The following is a 20,817-nucleotide window of genomic DNA, read 5'->3' on the forward strand; positions in this document are numbered from 1 at the left end:
GAGCCGTTCTGGTGACATAAATCTTTAAAGCCCTGACCACATCGAGAGATTTTGATTCAGTAAAAACGTCAGTAGTCACTGGCACCACAATAGGCTGGTTCATGTGAAACGATGAAACCACCTTCGCCAGAAATTGTTGACCCTGCTCTATCTTCATGGAAGAATAAATACGGACTCTTGTGAGACAAAGGCGCCATCTAGGACACTTGTCTTGCGGAAGCTAAGGCCAATAACATGACCCCTTTCCAATGAGAAATTTCAACTCTACCTTCTGTAAAGGTTCAAACCAATGAGATAGAAGGAACTGCAACACCACATTAAGATCCCATGGTGCCACTGGGTGCAAAAATGGAGGTTGGATGTGAAAAATAAGATTTTAAACCTACCGGTAAATCTTTTTCTCGTAGTCCGTAGAGGATGCTGGGGACTCTGTAAGGACCATGGGGATAGACGGGCTCCGCAGGAGACATGGGCACTTTAAGAAAGACTTTAGGTCTGGGTGTGCACTGGCTCCTCCCTCTATGCCCCTCCTCCAGACCTCAGTTAGAGAAACTGTGCCCAGAGGAGACGGACAGTACGAGGAAAGGATTTTTGTTAATCCAAGGGCAAGATTCATACCAGCCACACCAATCACACCGTATAACTTGTCATATACTATCAAGTTAACAGTATGAAAACGACATAACATCAGTCCAAGACCGATGAGACTATAACATAACCCTTATTTAAGCAATAACTATATACAAGTCTTGCAGAAGTAGTCCGCACTTGGGACGGGCGCCCAGCATCCTCCACGGACTACGAGAAAAAGATTTACCGGTAGGTTTAAAATCTTATTTTCTCTTACGTCCTAGAGGATGCTGGGGACTCCGTAAGGACCATGGGGATTATACCAAAGCTCCCAAACGGGCGGGAGAGTGCGGATGACTCTGCAGCACCGATTTAGCAAACAGGAGGTCCTCCTCAGCCAGGGTATCAAACTTATAGAACTTTGCTAAGGAGTTTGAACCCGACCAAGTAGTAGCTCAGCACAGCTGTAGCGCCGAGACCCCTCTGGCAGCCGCCCAAGAAGAGCCCACCTTCCTAGTGGAATGGGCCTTGACCGATTTAGGTAACAGCAATCCCGCCGTAGAATGCGCCTGCTGAATCGTGTTACAGATCCAGCGAGCAATAGTCTACTTTGAAGCAGGGGCACCAATCTTGTTGGTTGCATACATGACAAACAGTGCTTCTGTTTTTCTGACTGTAGCCGATCTGGCCACGTAAATTTTCAAAGCCCTGACCACATCAAGGGACTCGACCACCTTCCAAGTGAGATTTTTCAACTCCACCATTTTAAGTGGTTCAAACCAGTGTGACTTAATGAAACTTAACACCACGTTAAGGTCCCAAGGCGTCACCGGAGGTACACAAGGAGGCTGAATATGAAGTACTCCCTTCACAAAAGTTTGTACTTCAGGAAGAGAGGCCAATTCCTTTTGAAAAAAATGGATAAGGCCGAAATCTGAACCTTAATAGATCCTAATTTTAGGCCGAAATTCACTCCAGTTTGCAGGAAGTGAAGGAAACGGCCCAGATGGAATTCTTCCGTAGGAGCATTCCTGGCCTCACACCAAGAAACATATTTTCGCCATATACGGTGATAATGTTTAGATGTCATGTCCTTCCTAGCCTTTATTAGCGTAGGAATGATCTCATCCGGAATACCCTTATCCGCTAGGATCCGGCATTCAACCGCCATGCCGTCCAACGCAGCCGCAGTAAGTCTTGGAATAGACATGGCCCCTGTTGCAACCAGTCCTGTCTTAGAGGAAGAGGCCACGGATCTTCTTTGAGCGTTTCCTGCAGATCCGGATACCAGGTCCTTCGTGGCCAATCTGGAACAATTCTCCACACCTTGGGTATGAGAGGAAGAGGGGGAAATACATAGACCGACTGGAACACCCACGGTGTCACTAGGGCATCTACAGCTACTGCCTGAGGGTCTCTTGACCTGGTGCAATACCTCTGTAGCTTCTTGTTGAGGCGGTACGCCATCATGTCTATCTGTGGCAGTTCCCACTGACTTGCAATCTGTGCGAAGGCTTCCTAAAGAAGTCCTCTCTTGGATGCAGGTCGTGTTTGCTGAGGAAGTCTGCTTCTCAGTTGTCCACTCCCGGAATGAACTGCTGAAAATGCGCTTACATGATTTCCGCCCAGCGGAGAATCCTGGTGACTTCTGCCATTTCCACTCTGCTCCTTGTGCCGCCTTGGCGGTTTACATGAGCCACTGCGGTGATGTTGTCTGACTGGAATAGAACCGGTAGGTCGCGAAACAATGTTTCCGCTTGCCGAAGGGCGTTGTATATGGCCCTCAGCTCCAGGATGTTGATTTGAATACAAGTTTTTTGACTTGACCCAAAGACCTTTGAAGTTTCTTCCCTGTGTGACTGCTCCCCCACCTCGGAGGCTCGCGTCCGTGGCTACCAGAATCCAGTCCTGGATGGCGAACCTGCGACCCTGCAGAAGGTGAGCACTCTGCAGCCACCATAGGAGAGACACCCTGGCCCTAGGGGACAGGGTGATTAACTGATGCATCTGTAGATGTGATCCGGACCACTTGTTCCGTAGATCCCATTGGAAAGTCCTCGCATGGAACCTGCCAAAGGGAATGGCCCCGTAAGATGCCACCATCTTTCCCAGGACCCGAGTGCAGTGATGCACTGACACCTGTTTTGGCTTTAATAGGTTTTTTACCAGAGTCATTAGTTCCTGGGCCTTCTCTATCGGAAGATAAACCCATTTCTGGTCCGTATTCAGAATCATACCCAAGAAGGGCAGATGAGTCATAGGAACCAACTGTGACTTCGGGATATTGAGAATCCAGCCGAGTTGCTGTTACACCTTCAGCGAAAGTGACACGCTGTTCAACAACTGCTCTTTTGATCTCGCCCTTATTAGGAGATCGTCCAAGTATGGGATAATTGTGACTCCTTGCTTGCGTAGGAGCACCATCATTTCTGCCAATTACCCTGAAATTGGTAATGACAATACTGTACCGTAATTCTCAGGTACGCCTGATGAGGTGGATAAATGGGAACATAAAGGTATGCAGCCTTTATGTCTAGATACACCACAAAATCCCCCCCTTCCAGGCTGGCAATGATCGCTCTGAGCGATTCCACCTTGAATTTGAACCTTTTCAAGTATAGGTTAAGAGATTTTAATTTTAAAATAGGTCTGACCGAACCATCCGGTTTCGGGACTACAGCCAAGGTTGAGTAATATCCCCTTCCATGTTGAAGGAGGGGAACCTTGAGCACCACCTGTTGGAGATACAATGTGTGAATTGTATTTAATATTATCTCCCTTTCTGGGGGAGAAGCCGGTAGGGCCGATAAGGAAAACCGGCGAGGAGGCACCTCTTCGAATTCCAGCTTCTAACCCTGAGAAACAATTTCTATTGCCCAGGGATCAACCTGTGAGTGAACTCAGATGTGGCTGAAGAGTCGAAGACGTGCTCCCACTGGGACGGACTCCCTTAGCGGAGCCCCAGCGTCATGCAGTGAATTTAATAGAGGCCGGGGAGGACTTCTGTTCCTGGGAACTAGCTGTACCCTGCGCCCTTACCTCTGGTAAGAAAGGACGCTCCTCGTACGTTCTTGTTTTTCTGCGACCGAAAGGACTGCATTTGATAATGTCGTGCTTTCTTAGGCTGTGAGGGAATATAAGGCAAAAGATTAGATTTACCAGCTATAGCTGTGGACACCAGGTCCGAGAGCCCTTCTCCACACAAATCCTCACCCTTGTAAGGTAAAACCTCCATATGCCTTTTAGTCGGCATCACCTGTCCATTGCATGTTCCACAGGACACGTCTAGCAGAAATCAACATTGCGTTGACTCTAGAACCCAGTAGACCAATGTCTCTTTGAGCATGTCTTATATATAAGACAGCATCTTTTATATATCCTAGGGTCAATAACATGGTATCCTTATCTAGGGTTTCAATCACCGCTGATAAGGTATCTGTCCACGCTGCTACATCGCTATAAACCCCTGCCGACACAATCGCCGGTCTGAGTAGTGTACCAGAATGTGTGTAAATGGACTTCAAAGTACTTTTCTGCATGCTATCTGCAGGATCCCTGAGGGTAGCTGTATCTTGGTATGTCAGCGCTACCTTTTGGGTAAACGTGTCAACGCCTTGTCCACCCTAGGGGAAGATTCCCATCGTATCCTGGCCCTAGCAGGGAAAGGGTATGCCAGGAGAATTCTTTCGGGAAACTGCAGTTTCTTGTCTGGAGACTCCCGCTCTTTTTCACACAATTCATTTGGTTCATGAGAGGGGGGAAATGTTATCTCAGCTTTCTTCCCCTTAAACATGTGTACCCTCGTGTCAGGGACAGATGGGTCATCAGTGATATGCAAATCATCTTTTATTACAATACTCATATTGAATACTTTTCTGCCAGTCTTGGTTGTACTTTGCATTAACGTAGTCGACACTGGAGTCGGACTCCGTGTCGGTATCAGTGTCTATTATTTTGGATAGTGGGCGTTTTGAGACTCTGAAGGTCCCTGCGACATAGGGACAGACATGGGTAGATTCCCTGTCTGTTCTCTAATCTTTTGTGCAATAAATTTACCTCAGCACTTAATTACACATATCCAAACAGGTGTCGGCGTTGTCGACGGAGACACCACACACACACACATTTGCTCCATCTCCTCCTTAGAAGAGCCTTTTACCTCAGACATGTCGACACACACGTACCGATACACCACACACTCAGGGAATCCTCTTATCTTTAGACAGTTCCCCCACAAGGCCCTTTGGAGAGACAGAGAGAGAGTATGCCAGCACACACCCAGCGCTAATACCCCAGAAAAAAAAACAATGTGTTTACCCAGTAGCACTGTAATACTATTATTTGCGGCCAATTATGTGCCCCCCCCCCCCTCTTCTCTGAAACCCCCTTTCACCGTGGATAAGCAGGGGAGAGTCCGGGGAACTTCCTCTCAGCTGTGCGGTGGAGAAAATGGCGCTGGTGAGTGCTGAGGGAGAAGCCCCGCCCCCTCAACGGCGGGCTTCTGTCCTGCTTAAATATAATAAAAACTGGCGGGGGCTCTTTATATATACAGTGCCTAGCTGTATATACATCTCTTTTGCCAGAAATGAGGTTTATATTGCTGCCCAGGGCGCCCCCCCTGCGCCCTGCACCCTTACAGTGACTGCCGTGTGTGAGGTGTGTGGGAGCAATGGCGCACAGCTGCACTGCTGTGCGTTACCTCAGTGAAGATCATGAAGTCTTCTGCCGCCTCTGAAGTCTTCTTTTCTTCTCATACTCACACGGCTTCTATCTTCCGGCTCTGTGAGGAGGACGGCGGCGCGGCTCCGGGACGAACTCTAGGGTGAGACCTGTGTTCTGACTCCCTCTGGAGCTAATGGTGTCCAGTAGCCTAAGAAGGAGAGCCTTGAAACTCACAGAAGTAGGTCTGCTTCTCTCCCCTCAGTCCCTCGATGCAGGGAGTCTGTTGCCAGCAGGCTCCCTGAAAATAAAAAAACCTAACAAATATACTTTCTGTCAGGAATCTCAGGAGAGCTCCCTGAAGTGCACCCATCTCCTCTGGGCACAGTATCAAACTGAGGTCTGGAGGAGGGGCATAGAGGGAGGAGCCAGTGCACACCAGATCTAAAGTCTTTCTAAAAGTGCCCATGTCTCCTGCGGAGCCCGTCTATCCCCATGGTCCTTACGGAGTCCCCAGCATCCTCTAGGACGTAAGAGAAATAAAAACCAGAATTGCAGAGCACATCTACAATATAAAACGAGGCATGAAAACACAGCGTATCTGCACATTTCTTGACCAAACACAAAGACCCCACAGGCCTAAAATTTATTGGCATTCAGAACATCAGTGCCCACTGGAGGGGCGAAAACATAGTTGATTCCTTAAAGAAAAAAGAAACAGAATGCATCTACAAGATAAACACATTGGAACCTCATTGTCTGAACATTGATATTGAACTTAAGGTGTTCCTCTAAAAAATTACCATCACAAACACTTCATCACATTATGCATTTTTTTGTTTTATTATTCAATTTTATATTTATTTTTATTTTAATATTTTTTTAATTTCATTCATTTTCATTTTTATTTTACTCTATTACTATTTTACTATTTATATTTATTTTTATTTATTTATTTTTATATTAATTTAGTTTATTTTCATTTATTATTATTTTTTCTCACCACATATATTACTCAAACTTACTCCTTTCTTATTCTTCCTTTTTCTATTTCCCATCTATAAGGACAACTTAGGAGTAGTTTTTTACCATATGGTTGCCGCCGGAAACGTCACTTCCGGTCCCGGCCACCGCCGGAAACGTCACTACCGGTTCCGGCTACTTCCGGGGTTTTTTAATTAAAGTTTTATCAATAAAAGAAGCTAAACAGACAATCACACTTCATCCCTGAGAAAGAATCCAACAGGATTCGAAACGCGTTGGTTACAGTGTGGGAGCTGACACAAGAGAAGGAGAAAGCACCGCCACCAGCGTCTGACGTCACCGGAAGCCAAAGACCCGAACTTCCGGCCAGAGCGCATAGCGCACACAGCGGGACCTGTCTTAGAGTAAGCCAGTGACAGCACTTGAAGCATGACTATTTGTTTCTCCAACCAGCTCCACACCAAACACCCAGAAGGGGCTGTAAACATTGGGTCACTAGGCCAATGTCTTTTTATGTCATACATGTGTTTCAAATGTTTTTTGTTTTTTTAAATTCAACCATTTCTAGTGTCCATTCTTAACCCTTTCTCATTTCTTTTACTGCACCCACTGCACTCTCCAGCTTCTCTCTTCACTTCTACTATATTTCCTCCCTTTTTTCCTTCATATTGCACACATGAACACAGCGCTCAGTTACACTTTTTTCAAATATTGATCTCTCGATCCATAAACTGAGCAGCTCACCACAAGCGCAGAAAACTATTATATCTTTTCCAATAAGTGTCAATTTTGACTATCTCTTCTATAGAGATAGACTGTGCAGGCAAGTCAATTTTGACTATCTAGCCTTGCGATGCCGACCGCGCATCGGCATCAAAACGGGATCGCAAGGTGACTTTCACCTTGCGATCTGCATTAACTTTTCTTACGATTTTGACTATATAGTCAAAACCGTAAGAAAATATCTCACCGTGTGTACACACCAAAAGCTTTAGCCTGTTGGTGCCTCGGATCAAGATCCAACTCTACACCCCCGATGTTATTACCTGTGGAATACCAGTGTACCCCGCTGCAAAAAAATAAATTCCCTAAAACAAACGCAGAACGGATAAAATATTAACGTGCTGTAAGGGCGAAGTTCTCTTCTGCCCTCTCGTGCTGTCACATCATGGTTCTGTCCGACAAGGGAAAACAGACACAACCCCGGTCAAGGTTACACCCCCCTGTCATATTGTTCAGGACCCACCCCTCCATCTACAGACACATAATGGGGGGGTGTGATGAGGGAGCACTCTAAATGCTTGCACAGGGTGCCAGCAGGTCTGGACCCGGCCCTTGTATATGCTCGTCTGCTATGCGCGCACAACGCAGGGGACAGCCACAAGAACTCAATCCCTGCGTTACTCTGTAGGCCCTCCCTTGTCTTTAGTACCCTGGGCACCCCCATAGTACCCCCTAGACCAATCCAGCTCAGCTTCGTCTTACCTCCTTGCTGGCCCCAATACCATGCAGATTTCACTTAAACTCATGTGTAACAGTCTGCCTTCCAACCCAGCCGCTGCTAGACACACTACATATACCAGCAGGTAATCCTGTCCATATGAAAGAAATAACTACAAACGACGCTTATTAGGTTTTTTTTGTTTTTGCTTTCAATACTGTGGCTGTATGGTGACAGCAGTGTAGGCACAGACCACAGTGACAGAAGAAATTGTTTCAATCAGTGAGTGACTGCTATCATACGGCTTGAAACACATGACATGAGCCATGGAACCCAGCGCAAGTGACACTTATCTACTGTCTCATGCCCCACACCTCCGCCCCCGGGTATTAGCACACAGGCAGTACGGTGCCCGCCGCTGGCCGGTATTCTCCAGTGATAAGCTGTTAGTACATATAGTACCGGATAATACATGTAACAAGAAGCATCACACAGATAAGAAACCACAGAGATCAGCTGCTGCCACCGCCACACACCCGCCCTTGTCTTCCTCCCTACTCACCCGGGTCACCCCAGCAACAGTTCGTAGCAAGGAAGACAGATCGCGTTGCACTTGAATTTGGCGGGACGGGAGCAGTGACGTGCTGTCGTCACCGTGGATGCTTCCTGACGTCATGTTGTTTTCCCGGCATGCGCTTCGGCTACTTTCTTTGTGTCTCCTCATACGGGTATCTGAGCCCCGCCTGTCTTGTTGTTAGTAGTCGGCCATTGCTGAGTGTCGGTCGGGCCCTGCGTTATATAGCCAATCGGGGGAGTCAAGCCGGACGCGTCGTCTTCGCCGCGGAGATGGCGGTAAGTACATAGAGGCAGAGAAAAAGGACACCACCAGCGGCTGCCTCCGGATACGGAAAAAATGGCGCCGCGTCCCCGCCATGACCGCTGCGGCCTGTGTGTGTATATAGGTGTGTGTCCTGCGGCCTGTGTCTCTGTATCCCGCATTGCGAGTTGTTGCGGTGTCCTGCAGCCCATCGGCTTTCCCCCAGGATCCCGCAGCGGCTAGCGTGTAACCGCGGCCTGTGTGTGTACGGGTGCGGCCTTTGCCCCTACTAGTCTGGCTGCTCCCTTCCTGCCTGTAGCTGTACAGCGGGGGCAGCCACTGACTAAACAGTGCCGAGCATACACTGGGCCTGTCATCGCTGCTTATGAGCAACAACAGCGGAACAAGTGCATCCTCGGTTTATAGAGTAACCCTAATAGGATGTAGATATTTGGCATTATAGAGTTTTAGTTAAGATTAAAATTATATAATAGCTTCTCCTCACTTTAAATGCTACAAATCCAGTTTTGGCAGCAGCTTCGGTAACTGCAGTTGTTCCAGATGCAGTGAGCTGTCCTTTAAAAACATGATGCTGAAACAAACTTCTGACTTGTCTGTACTGTGGTCACAAACCAACCTGATATATTTGAGGATGACCACACGGGACTACTGTGGTGCCAGACTAATGGTTGTCTTAAGTGTACATCTGTTTTTAACGAATCTGCCCTATATAAGCATCTGAACCATGTTGATTATAAGGCGATATAACAGGCTACTGTGCAGGTCAAGTTGTATCTAAAAGTAAAAATTTCCTGAGTTTGAATTGTCAGTGGACCCTATTTATTCATTCATATTTGTGGAATATACCCCCAAAGAACACCAGTTTTAGGTGAGGGGTACAAGCAAATATGTTTTTAAAGGGACCTGCTTTTAACCTCAGAAGCAGCCGCTATTGAAACCTATGGGGGCTGCTTACTTGCCAAATTTACTAAGAGCTTGGCCCTGATAGCTAACGCGATGTGAAGATGATGTTACTTATTGTAGCCAATAGCGTAAAGTCTACTGGGACTCTCCTCTCACAGGCAGAATACTGCACGTGCACAGCAGTGCAAAAAGTGGTCGCTGGTGCAATCGCTTTACTTTTACACATAGCAGAAATGGGCTCATATCAGTGCTCCTGCATGTGTTCTTTAATGCCGGTAGACTTATTGCAGTGAATAGTGGTGATAAGAAACTTAAAATTTAGCGGGTACAAGATCTAATAATAATTGTGCCCCTCTAAGCCTTGTTGCAGACAAAACCTCACCATTTCAGACAGACTAGGTACTTTATAAACATTTTTATTGAGCTATATGGATAAATTATGCTGTTTGGTGTATTTGTTGCACAAATCTTTATTTTAAATTTACACACTACACAATGGGGGAAATTCAATTGTTTAATCACGCCCAATCTCCCATGGGGTGATATTCAGTTGTCCCCTGTTTTCACACTGATCACATCCAAATAAGTCGGGTTTAGCCGCACAAAGCCCGACTAAAGGAATGGGCGTGGCGCGAAATGTCCTGTTTGAGTACTGAAACGGGTCACTTCGTGTGTTTCCCAAGCGTAGCGAGCTGAAATGAAGTTCACGCACTCGTCGGCAGCAGCATTTGAATAGGTGCGGGGACCCGCAAAAAGAACTGAATCTCGTCCAATGTGTGTACTTGGCGACATCACAGGCTACAGGCCAGCATCTGCATAAACACCTGCTGATGGTGGCGGCCATGCTGCATTCGGTAGCATGTCCATCACTAATGATATCTTCCGTCGGCCTGCTCATCGTCAGCAACATAGTGGGTACAGACTAGCCTGTACCCAATATGTCGGTCCGATTCGCTGGATCGGACTACATATCGTTTCTTGTGTACCCAGCTTCAGGTTTGTTATTTATTTATTTTTTAATGGAGTTTAATAACCTGCTTTTGTCCTGAGTGTTGATTGATGTGCACTTGCTTGTATAGAATCGTATGACTTTCATTTCTTGCATTCATTGGGGGAGATTCAAATGTTTGAAAAGTCAGTTGGGAGTCTGTTTTTTTTTTTTCCCCTATCTAATAGACAGGAAAAAGAGGATTTTGTTACATACCGATAAGTCAATTTCTCTGAATCCTCTAGGGGACACTGGAGTCCTATACAGTAGGGGTGTGAAGCTTGCAACCGGAGGTGTGGCACAATCTAAAATTAGCATTGTCTGCACAGCTGGCTCCTCCCCCTTCACATCCCTCATCCTCCAGTTTGGAAAATTTGACTGAGAGAATAGGACATGATACTATAGCACATGGCGAGGAACCGAACCGTACAACATATCAAACATCATCCAAGAAACTCTTAACCAAAACTAATGCTGTTTGTACGAACTGTTTGAACAGGAACTTTGAACACAGCAGGTTGACAGCGTCCAGTGTCCCCTAGAGGATTCAGAGAAATGGATTTATCGGTAAGTACCAAAATCCTCTCCTCTCTTTTTCATCCACTAGGGGACACTGGAGTCCTATACAGTAGGGGGCGTCCCAAAGTTATCCCCCAGGGATGGAGTGCTGTCGGTGGCCTGCAAAACTAAACGTCCAAACTTAGTCTCCGGACACAAAGGTATCAAACTTGTAAAATTTTGCGAACGTGGAGGACCACGTCTCCGCTCTGCAAAGTTGAGTAGTGGAAGCACCTCTGGCAGCCGCCCATAGTCACCCACTGATCTGGTGGTATGAGCACCCGTCAGAACCGAAACCTGCTTGCCACAGGAAATATAAGCTTGCCGAATGGCAAGTCTAATCCATCGAGACAAAGACTGCTTAGATGCTGGCCAACCCTTCTTTGGTCCATCATAAAGAACAAACAAATGGTCCGACTTCCTGAAGTACGACGTAACGTGTACGTATACCCATAAAGCTCGGACAACATCCAAGGACACGTCCCCATCTGCGAGTCCCTGGAAAGATGGGATCACAATTGGCTGGTTTACGTGAAACCCCGAAACAACCTTAGGAAGGAAATATGCTCTTGTATGGAGTTTTGCCCTATCGTCCTGAAAAATGTAAAAAGGACTCTTACACGATAAGGCTCCCAGCTCAGAAACCCGCCTGGCCAAAGCCAAGGCAAGCAATAATGTGAACTTCCAAGAGAGATATTTCAGGTATGATCTTGTTAACGACTCAAAAGTTGGTGATCTCAAAAATTCCAACACCAAATTTAAGTCCCATGCAGTGGGAGGAAGAAAAGGGGGTTGTATCCTCAGAACCCCCTGTAAAAAGGTTCAGACCTCTGGCAAGAATGCCAACCGCTGTTGAAATAGGATGGAGAGAGCCGAAATTTGAACTTAGAAAGAGCCCAGCCTCAGTCCTACTTCTAGATCGGCCTGAAGGAAAAGTAGAAGTCTGGATAAGTGGAAGTTCATCCAGTTCCACCCACGTTCTTGACACCAGTCCATGTACCTCTTCCAAATCCTGTAGTAGTGTATGGCTGTGACCGGCTTCCTACCGGCAATCATCGTAGGAATGGCCATTCTTGGTATCCCTCTGTTTCTTAAGATCCGGGTTTCAATAGAAATGCCGTTAAACGCAGCCTGTTCTGATCTGGGTGTAGAAACGGTCCCTGAGATAGCAGGTCCTCTCTCTGAGGTAACCGCCAAGGATCTTCTGCTAGTAACCCTCGCAGGTCTGAGTACCAACTCCTGCGGGGCCAATCTGGTGCGATTAGAATTGCCCACACTCATTCTCGTTTCAACCTTTTCAGAACCCTGGGTATGAGTGGGAAAGGTGGGAAGATGTAAACCCTCCTGTAACTCCAAGGAAGTGTTAATGCGTCCACTCCTTCTGCTGCTGGATCTCTTGTCCTGTGCTTCCCAGTTCTCCACACCTGGAATGAACACTGCCGAGAGGATGATGTTTCGCCTTTCTGCCCACAACAAGATCTTTGTGGCTTCCTTTAATGCCATCCTGCTCTTTGTTCCTCCTTGACGGTTTATGTAAACCGTCGTCGTGACATTGTTCCGACTGTATCTTTACGTGTTGATCCATGACTAGGTCTTTGGCTGAGAGCAGCGCATTGTAAACTGCTCTGTTCGAGAATGTTTATTGGTAGGCTGCTCAGTAACGTCCATCTGCCCTGAAACTGATGTTCCTCTAAGACGATGCCCCAACCTCTGAGACTGGCATCCGTTGTCAGGATCCTCCAATCCCAAATACCGAATCTCTTTCCTGCTGCAAGGTTTTTGTGTAGCGACCACCAAATTAAGGAGATCCGTATCTCTGATGGAAGTCCGATTCTTCGATGCAGGAGCCAGTATGACCCTGAGCAATGAGGTTCATCTGGAATGGTCGGGAATGAAGTCTGCTGTATTGGAGAGCTTCGAACGATGCCACCATCTTCCCAAGAAGCTGCACCCAGAGGTGCAGAGAAACCGTTTGTGTCCTCAGTAACTGAGCCACTAATCTCTGTAGGTCCTGGACCTTGTTCTCTGGTAGGAATACTCTCAATTGTACCGTGTCCAAGATGAGACCGAGGAATTGAATCCGTTGAGTCAGCATGAGGTTGGATTTCTGGAAATTTACAATCCACCCATGTTGAATGAGAAATTGATGAGATTTCTGAACATCTTTGATCAACTGTTCCCAAGAGGATGCCTTGATCAGGAGATCGTCTAGATAAGGTATAATCGTAACCCTCAACAGTCTCAATTCTGCAACCATTATTGCCATGATCTTCGTAAAGATTCTTGGGGCTGATGATAGACAGTATGGCAAGGCCCTGAATTGGTAGTGATCTGTCACCAGTGCGAACCTTAAGTAAGCCTGGTGAGTCCAGATTGGGATATGCAGATACGCATCCTTTATGTCCATGGATACCATGAACTCGCCTTGTTCTATGCCTGCAGTGACCGACTGGATTGATTCCATCTTGAATTTGTAGACCCTTAGAAACTGGTTTAAAGTTTTTAAATTGAGTATCGGTCTGATCGTCCCGTCTGGCTTTGGCACGACAAAAAGACTGGAATAGAAACCCGTTCCTCTCTGAGAGGCGGGAACTGGAATAATGACCTCTGACCGTAGCAATTTTTGAATTGCTGTCAGTAGTGCTTTTGCTTTCTGAGGGCACCGAGGCAAACATGTTGTAGAAAATTGACTGTGAGGCCTCTGTTGAAAATCCAATTTGTACCCCTGGGAGATTAAGTTGTTTATCCAAAGTTTTGGTGAGGTTTTGGCCCAGATGTCCCGAACACCTTCCAGCCATGCGCCCACCAAGGGGGACCCCAGGTGAGTTTGGTATGCCGTCATGCCACGGTTTTGTCAGCAGGTTTATTCTGCTTTCTGGTTGCTGCCTGTGAGCGGCCTCTACCTCTGCCCCCACGTACTTGTGTACCGAAACCTCTTCCTCGGGCTCAAAAGGACTGTGATCTGAACAAATTAAAAGCTGGTCCTGAATAACATCTCCTACTCTGTGGAGTGGCTCTCGTATAAGGAGTAGGCAGAAAGGTAGACTTCCCTGCCGTAGCTTGCGCAATCCACTTATCCAACTCAGGACCGAAAAGCATCTCTCCCCCAAAGGGGGTGGATTCTACCGCCTTCTTGGTGTCGGAGTCTCCTTGCCAATCTCTGAGCCATAGAATCCGTCTAGGAGATGCGCGATGCGATCCTGAAATTTCAGTCGGGAGCTAAGTGCTCCACGTGCTGTACCTCCAGCACAATTTTTCAAACTGGAGGATGAGGGATGTGAGAAGGGGGAGGAGCCGGCTGTGCAGACAGTGCTAATTTTAGATTTTGCCACACCTCCGGTTGCAAGCTTCACATCCCTACTGTATAGGACTCCAGTGTCCCCTAGTGGATGAAAGAGAAAAACAGACAACCAACTGACTTTTCAAACATTTGAATCTCCCCCATTGTGTTTAAATGGTTTGAAAAGGGTAGACACACAAGATACAGTATATCAGCTAATCAGTATATAAATAAAATGCAGATCTTCAGTGTAGCTCTAGAATTTCCCAAGCAAAGCAATAAAAAAAAAAAAAAAGGCAAGCCCTCTGCTCAGGTTAATAAATAGGAACATGTCTTTGGTTTCATCTCCGTGCACAATAAAAACACTTCCCCAGAATAGATCAAATAGATCCAAAATATCCATGCAATTAATGCCAAGTTTTGTATTCAAATATTTGAAGTGGCAACCAGTAGATGGCGCCAAACGGAGCCATTCAATTGTAGCTCCGTTCGGGCGCGATCAGCTGCCAGCATTTTAGGCACTTCTCTGGCCGCAGCCACCTCTCCCCCGTCCTCCGTTCCTCCACCAAAAATCACCCGTCACACAATTGAATATTGCCCCTTTTATGTATTAGTATGACCATAACGCTACAACCTTGCATATATGGCATTAAACAAGGGATCGGATACTGAGAGGGCATTGTATGTGACAATAACTTTATTTTTTATGTCTTTAGTCTAGTGATCCAGAGCGAGATGGAGGCTCTCCTGAGAGTTTATCACCAACCCTAGAAAAGCGAATGGAACAGTGTGACCCTTCAAAGTCCCCAAGGACTTATAAGCATTATTCACGATCCCGTTCACGTTCAAGGGAGCATAAACGGAAAGCTGGTATGGTGGTCCACTGTGGTGGTTTTGCAATTAATTTTTCATAATATTTATCTTCAGCTGTTTTCTTTGCTGTAGTTATTTTTTTTATTATTTAATCACAAAACTGTAAAGGTGCATACACAGTGGGCGTTTTGCCCAGTGTGTATACACAGCGATGATTGTTGACATCGCTGGGCTGAAAATCACTCAGTGCATACACTCTGAGCTGTTTCCCCCCCTGCCCAGCGGTGTCAGCGGTGGTGAATGGCTTTCCATAGCAGGACATTATGGAAAGCCGTTCATCTGCTGGTGATAGCAGATGAACGGCGGCCACCGGCGATGAAGCAGGAGCGCGCATTATCGCCGGAGCATACACACTGGGCGGTTTTCAGCTGAAAGCAGGTCAAAACACCAAAAGTGAGCTGTTTTCAGCTCAAAATCTGAGTGTGTATGGGCCTTAAAAATGGCTAATATAACTTGCGACGTCATACATCTAGAGTAGTGGTTCTCAAACTCTGTACCCCAAACAGTTCACGTTTTCCAGGTCACCTAGCAGGTGTATTCATTGATTACTGACACACTTTAAGTTTCCACAGTTGGAGGTAATTATTTAACTTTTGATTCTGTGAGCAGACCTTGAAACATTATTTATTTTATTTATTTATTAACAGTTTCTTATACAGCGCAGCAAATTCCGTTGCGCTTTACAATTTGAATGACCTGTTTGAGGTCCTGAGGAACAAGTATGAGAACCTATGATCTAGAGTTTGTAACTTACTATGTTCATTATATTTCCACAGATAATGATGGAAAGAAACACAAGAGTAGGAGCAGAAGCAAAGAGGTAATTAATATTTTGTAGTGTAACATAACTGTTTTTGTGTATGTTATAGGAATTATTTTTACTAATGGTAAGTACATGGCTAAAATGTATGAAGTTTACTTGACACTTCACCATATATATGGTGCACTCTTATTATTCAAAATGCTACTATTGCATTTCACAGCTTGAGCAGTATCTAAATGTTAATTTTGAACTGTGTGCTGTTGGTAGAACATCAATTTCGTAAGCAGCAGATGAATGAGTAATTAATTTTTATCTTCATCTAGCTGCAGATCTGATATTTGGTAAACATTTTACCTTTTCCTCAGTTTGAGTAGAAGGCAAAAAACTAGGTACAGAACATTTGATGGTAGCTGGGTTGCAAGCTCACGCCATTTTTATATTTCCCCATTTGTAACGTGGATGCTCCTCTCCCTATAACAAATATATTTCTGGACAGTGGTGGAAGGATGATACTGCAAGCTGGAATAATAGAACTTATGTGATCGCTTGTAATAGGAAGCGTTTATATAAAATGATGATTGTGCTTCGACCACATGATAACATTTCTATAATAAATCATACTCAGCGTGCTAAAGCACGAAGAGACTGAACTGAAGACGCTGCAGACTCAGATAGCAAAATAATAAGCCTACTTCATGATAAGGTAACTATCAGTCATTCAACCTCCTACTTGCCTTATAAAATAACTCAAGTGAACTGTTGAAAGGGGAACTCCACCTTTAGACAAAACTGTCTCCTAGCAGAAATGTGTCTTTTGCCTGGATGTAACAGATGTATGTAAATAGGTTCATTTATCTGTTGTGTCCAAGGACAATGAACATAAGCAAATCTTACTTGTTGATAACCTTGCCTGAAGGGGGAGTTCTCTTTTAAAACAAATATTTCCAGTAAGGTCTATCCTGTATTATATTTGCTTTGGTATATATGTATACAATGTGTGAGAATTTCATTATTGGTTACACATGAAGAGGAAGTATCACTTTATTTTCCCCAGATATTTTTTTGTAACGGACAGTGCCAAAATGATGCTGTGATATTCCAGAGATTTTATTTAAAAAAAATATGAATTTAGAGATCATTTTCACCCTAGGGCTACATTTCATCATTTTATTTCATATATACAAAAGGTGTGCAATAAGTTTCTGGATGCACAAAATGCATTTTATTTACAAACCAAGTGAACATTAAGTTTTTTCAAAGTAGTCACCAGAGGAGTCTGTACAAAGTTGCTCAAACTGCAGCTGGACCATCCCTAAGCAGAGAGGTCTTATACATTCAAGATGAAGGTTTTCACTCCAGCTTTTGGTGACTCAAAATTAATCCCACGCATCTTGCACTTGGTTTGTGGGAACACACAGAAGTCGCTGGGAGCCAGGTCTGGACTGTGCGGCATACGACAAAGCTACTGGATGTGCTCATGGGCCAGAGAATCCATCACTTGTGGGCAGGTGCATTGTTGTGATGTAGAAGAGCACCATGAGCACTAGTTCTTGGACGGCGCCTGAAAATGTCTTCCAGCTCTTGCAGCAGGCGCCGGTTCGCGTACCAGTACCCAGTGAAGTGTGCTGCTGCTGCACGTGTGGCACGATAGCTACATGACCAGTCTTGGTCTCATAAACAGCCACCATCTGCTTGGCCACTCGGCATGTGCTGTCTTGGTGCACCTCCAACTGGTATCCATTGGGCTTACTGTTTGGTTTCTGGATCTGAACTGTAGATCCGGTATTCATTGACAGTTTGAGCTGACGCCATCAAAACCTGGCTAGCATGTTTTGGCACCAAGTCAACTGAGCCTCCTTCTCTCAAGTCAGCTGATGGGGCACCCAGTGTGCAGGAATCTTGCTCAGGCCAAGTTTTTCGTGGAGTATTAAGCGGATTGATCCCGATGAGATGCCTATCTGGCCCACAGTCACCCTGGCATTCACCTCTGCTATGGCCCGCAATGACGCAAAGTTGTCCTCATTGATGGCAGACACAATTCGGCTGCAGTGCTCCTCGTCTTACAGGGATAGTGGGCTATGGCTCAATGGGTCGACATGGAAATGGTAGACTTGGGTTTTTAATGTGTCAAAATGTTCCTTTCAGCACCTGGACCCCCAATTAGTGCACTACTTCGCTCACCATGCTTTGGGCAAGGTGCATTGCTTAGCTCGGCACAGGTTACTATTACCAATTATAGTCCACCGGATGGTAAAAAGTCCTTTAAAATTAAAAATAAAAATCCAGACTCATCCACACTCATTACTCACTCCCATGCCTGATTGCAGGACTTTTTTCGGGCTGCACCCACTCTGTGGAATGCCCTACCACGCACAATAAGACTCTCCTATAGTCTTCAAGCATTTCCCGAAAACTCGCCTATTCAGGCAGGCTTATCAAATTCCAGAACCACTTACATAAGCATTTCTATCTAATTATATCACCGCTGTACAGTCCACACATACTCTCATATCTTCACTTTCCATTCCTCCTGACCTCTGTTCATCATTGCTGTGTGACCATATCATGCAGCCCACCGTTGAAACTTTTGCAATCTGGTTGACAGCTATGCAATAGATAGCACCTATTCTTTTGTATCATTGCCTATTTTCATATAGATTGTGAGCTTGCGAGCCTGGCCCTCATAACTCTGTGACTGTTATTACCCACTATTGTTATCATTGTTTCCAATTGTAAAGCGCAACGAAATTTGATGCGCAATAAAAGAAACTGTTAAAAAATAACTAAAAAAATTCCCGAAAATTCATGTATTGACTTTTTGGCAACGTCGATCATTTTGTTTCAGCCTATTGCATGTCAAGCTATCATCCGGATACCAAGACAGTCCCCAACACTCAAAATTCTACAAACTACTCAAACATGTTTCAGGACGGTGCTTCCTCCCACAAAGTAGCTTGCGTTTGGTCAAATCTCTCCTGTCGCAGACCACTCTTGTAATTGTGGAAGATCATGGCTCCCCAGTGGCCTCTGTTAAGCTCCATAATGAGTTCATGAAGGAAATTAACATGCTGACTTCGTTGTGCAGTGATGCTTATGGTTCTGTGCATTGACATTTCACAATCTTTAGTCTGAGATTACAGTTCACAAACAGAGTGCCGGATTGTGTCTACCCTACCTATGCTCTTTACATCCAGAAACTTATTGCACACCCCTCGATTCAGTAAGTATCACCACACAGCATTATAATTAAGAATCTTAATACAATGCATGCTGATCTGTAAACGTGATCCATTATACAATGTTTTTAAACCATCTTATATGGGGAAAGCCTTCACAAACTATGAAATTAATCCTCCATTGCATTATATTTTGTTTAATACTTGTAATACATGCTCAAAATCTCTAGAATATCAATTCAAGTATTCTGTCTGAGCAAATTTTAGAACAGGAACTTCAATTTACATGAATAGAATTATTGCATAAGTTATTACAGGTTGAGTATCCCTTATCCAAAATGCTTGGGACCAGAGGTATTTTGGATATGGGATTTTTCCGTATTTTGGAATAATTGCATACCATAATGAGAGATCATGGTGATGGGACCTAAATCTAAGCACAGAATACATTTATGTTTCATATACACCTTATACACACTGCCTGAAGGTAATTTTAGCCAATATTTTTTATAACTTTGTGCATTAAACAAAGCGTGTCTACATTCACACAATTCATTTATGTTTCATAAACACCTTATACACACAGCCTGAAGGTCATTTAATACAATATTTCTCTGACGTCCTAGTGGATGCTGGGAACTCCGAAAGGACCATGGGAAATAGCGGCTCCGCAGGAGCCTGGGCACAACTAAAGAAAGCTTTTAGGTCACCTGGTGTGCACTGGCTCCTCCCACTATGACCCTCCTCCAAGCCTCAGTTAGATTTTGTGCCCGGCCGAGGTTGGATGCACACTAGGGGCTCTCCTGAGCTTCTAAAAAGAAAGTATATAATTAGGTTTTTTATTTTACAGTGAGACCTGCTGGCAACAGGCTCACTGCAGCGAGGGACTAAGGGGAGAAGAAGCGAACCTACCTGCTTGCAGCTAGCTTGGGCTTCTTAGGCTACTGGACACCATTAGCTCCAGAGGGATCGACCGCATGGAACTGGCCTTGGTGTTCGGTCCCGGAGCCGCGCCGCCGTCCCCCTTACAGAGCCAGAAGCAAGAAGAGGTCCGGAAAATCGGCGGCAGAAGACATCAGTCTTCACCAAGGTAGCGCACAGCACTGCAGCTGTGCGCCATTGCTCCTCATACACACTTCACACTCCGGTCACTGAGGGTGCAGGGCGCTAGGGGGGGGGCGCCCTGAGCAGCAATAAAAACACCTTGGCTGGCAAAAATACCACAATATATAGCCCCAGAGGCTATATATGTGATAATTACCCCTGCCAGAATCCATAAAAAAGCGGGAGAAAAGTCCGCGAAAAAGGGGCGGGGCTATCTCCCTCAGCACACTGGCGCCATTTCTCCCTCACAGCTCCGCTGGAAGGAAGCTCCCTGGCTCTCCCCTGCAGTCTACACTACAGAAAAGGGTAAAAAAGAGAGGGGGGGCACTAAATTTAGGCGCAGTATATATAACAGCAGCTATAGGAGACATAATTCAGTTAGTCCCTGCATTATATAGCGCTCTGGTGTGTGCTGGCATACTCTCACTCTGTCTCCCCAAAGGGCTTTTGTGGGTCCTGTCCTCTGTTAGAGCATTCCCTGTGTGTGTGCAGTGTGTCGGTATGGCTGTGTCGACATGTTTGAGGATAATGATGTGGAGGCGGAGCAGCTGCCTATAGAAGGGATGTCACCCCCTGCGGGGCAGACACCTGAGTGGATGGACTTATGGAAGGAATTGCGTGCACGTGTCGACTCCTTACACAAAAAATTTGACGTCATGCCAAATGCGGGACAGCCGGCT

At 45.5% G+C, this 20,817-nt stretch overlaps 2 protein-coding genes across 6 annotated transcripts in view; one reads left to right on the top strand and one right to left on the bottom strand.

Annotated features, from left to right (window-relative positions):
• KNTC1 (kinetochore associated 1) overlaps nucleotides 1-8,325 on the bottom strand; it is a 736,750-nt gene extending 728,425 nt beyond the window's left edge. Inside the window, exon 1 of one of the 3 annotated variants that reach the window (XM_063964446.1) lies at nucleotides 8,217-8,325. The gene's annotated coding sequence lies outside the window, so the exon portion shown is untranslated. The other 2 variants (XM_063964444.1, XM_063964445.1) reach the window with 2 other exon arrangements.
• A 19-nt stretch (nucleotides 8,326-8,344) lies between these two features.
• RSRC2 (arginine and serine rich coiled-coil 2) overlaps nucleotides 8,345-20,817 on the top strand; it is a 107,964-nt gene continuing 95,491 nt past the window's right edge. For 2 of the 3 annotated variants that reach the window (XM_063964447.1, XM_063964448.1), the window contains exons 1-3: nucleotides 8,345-8,506; nucleotides 14,938-15,091; nucleotides 15,871-15,914. In XM_063964447.1, coding sequence (XP_063820517.1) covers nucleotides 8,345-8,506; nucleotides 14,938-15,091; nucleotides 15,871-15,914 — 360 coding nt within the window. The other variant, XM_063964449.1, reaches the window with a different exon arrangement.

Source organism: Pseudophryne corroboree, chromosome 1 (assembly GCF_028390025.1).
Source record: "Pseudophryne corroboree isolate aPseCor3 chromosome 1, aPseCor3.hap2, whole genome shotgun sequence".
NCBI lineage: Eukaryota > Metazoa > Chordata > Amphibia > Anura > Myobatrachidae > Pseudophryne > Pseudophryne corroboree.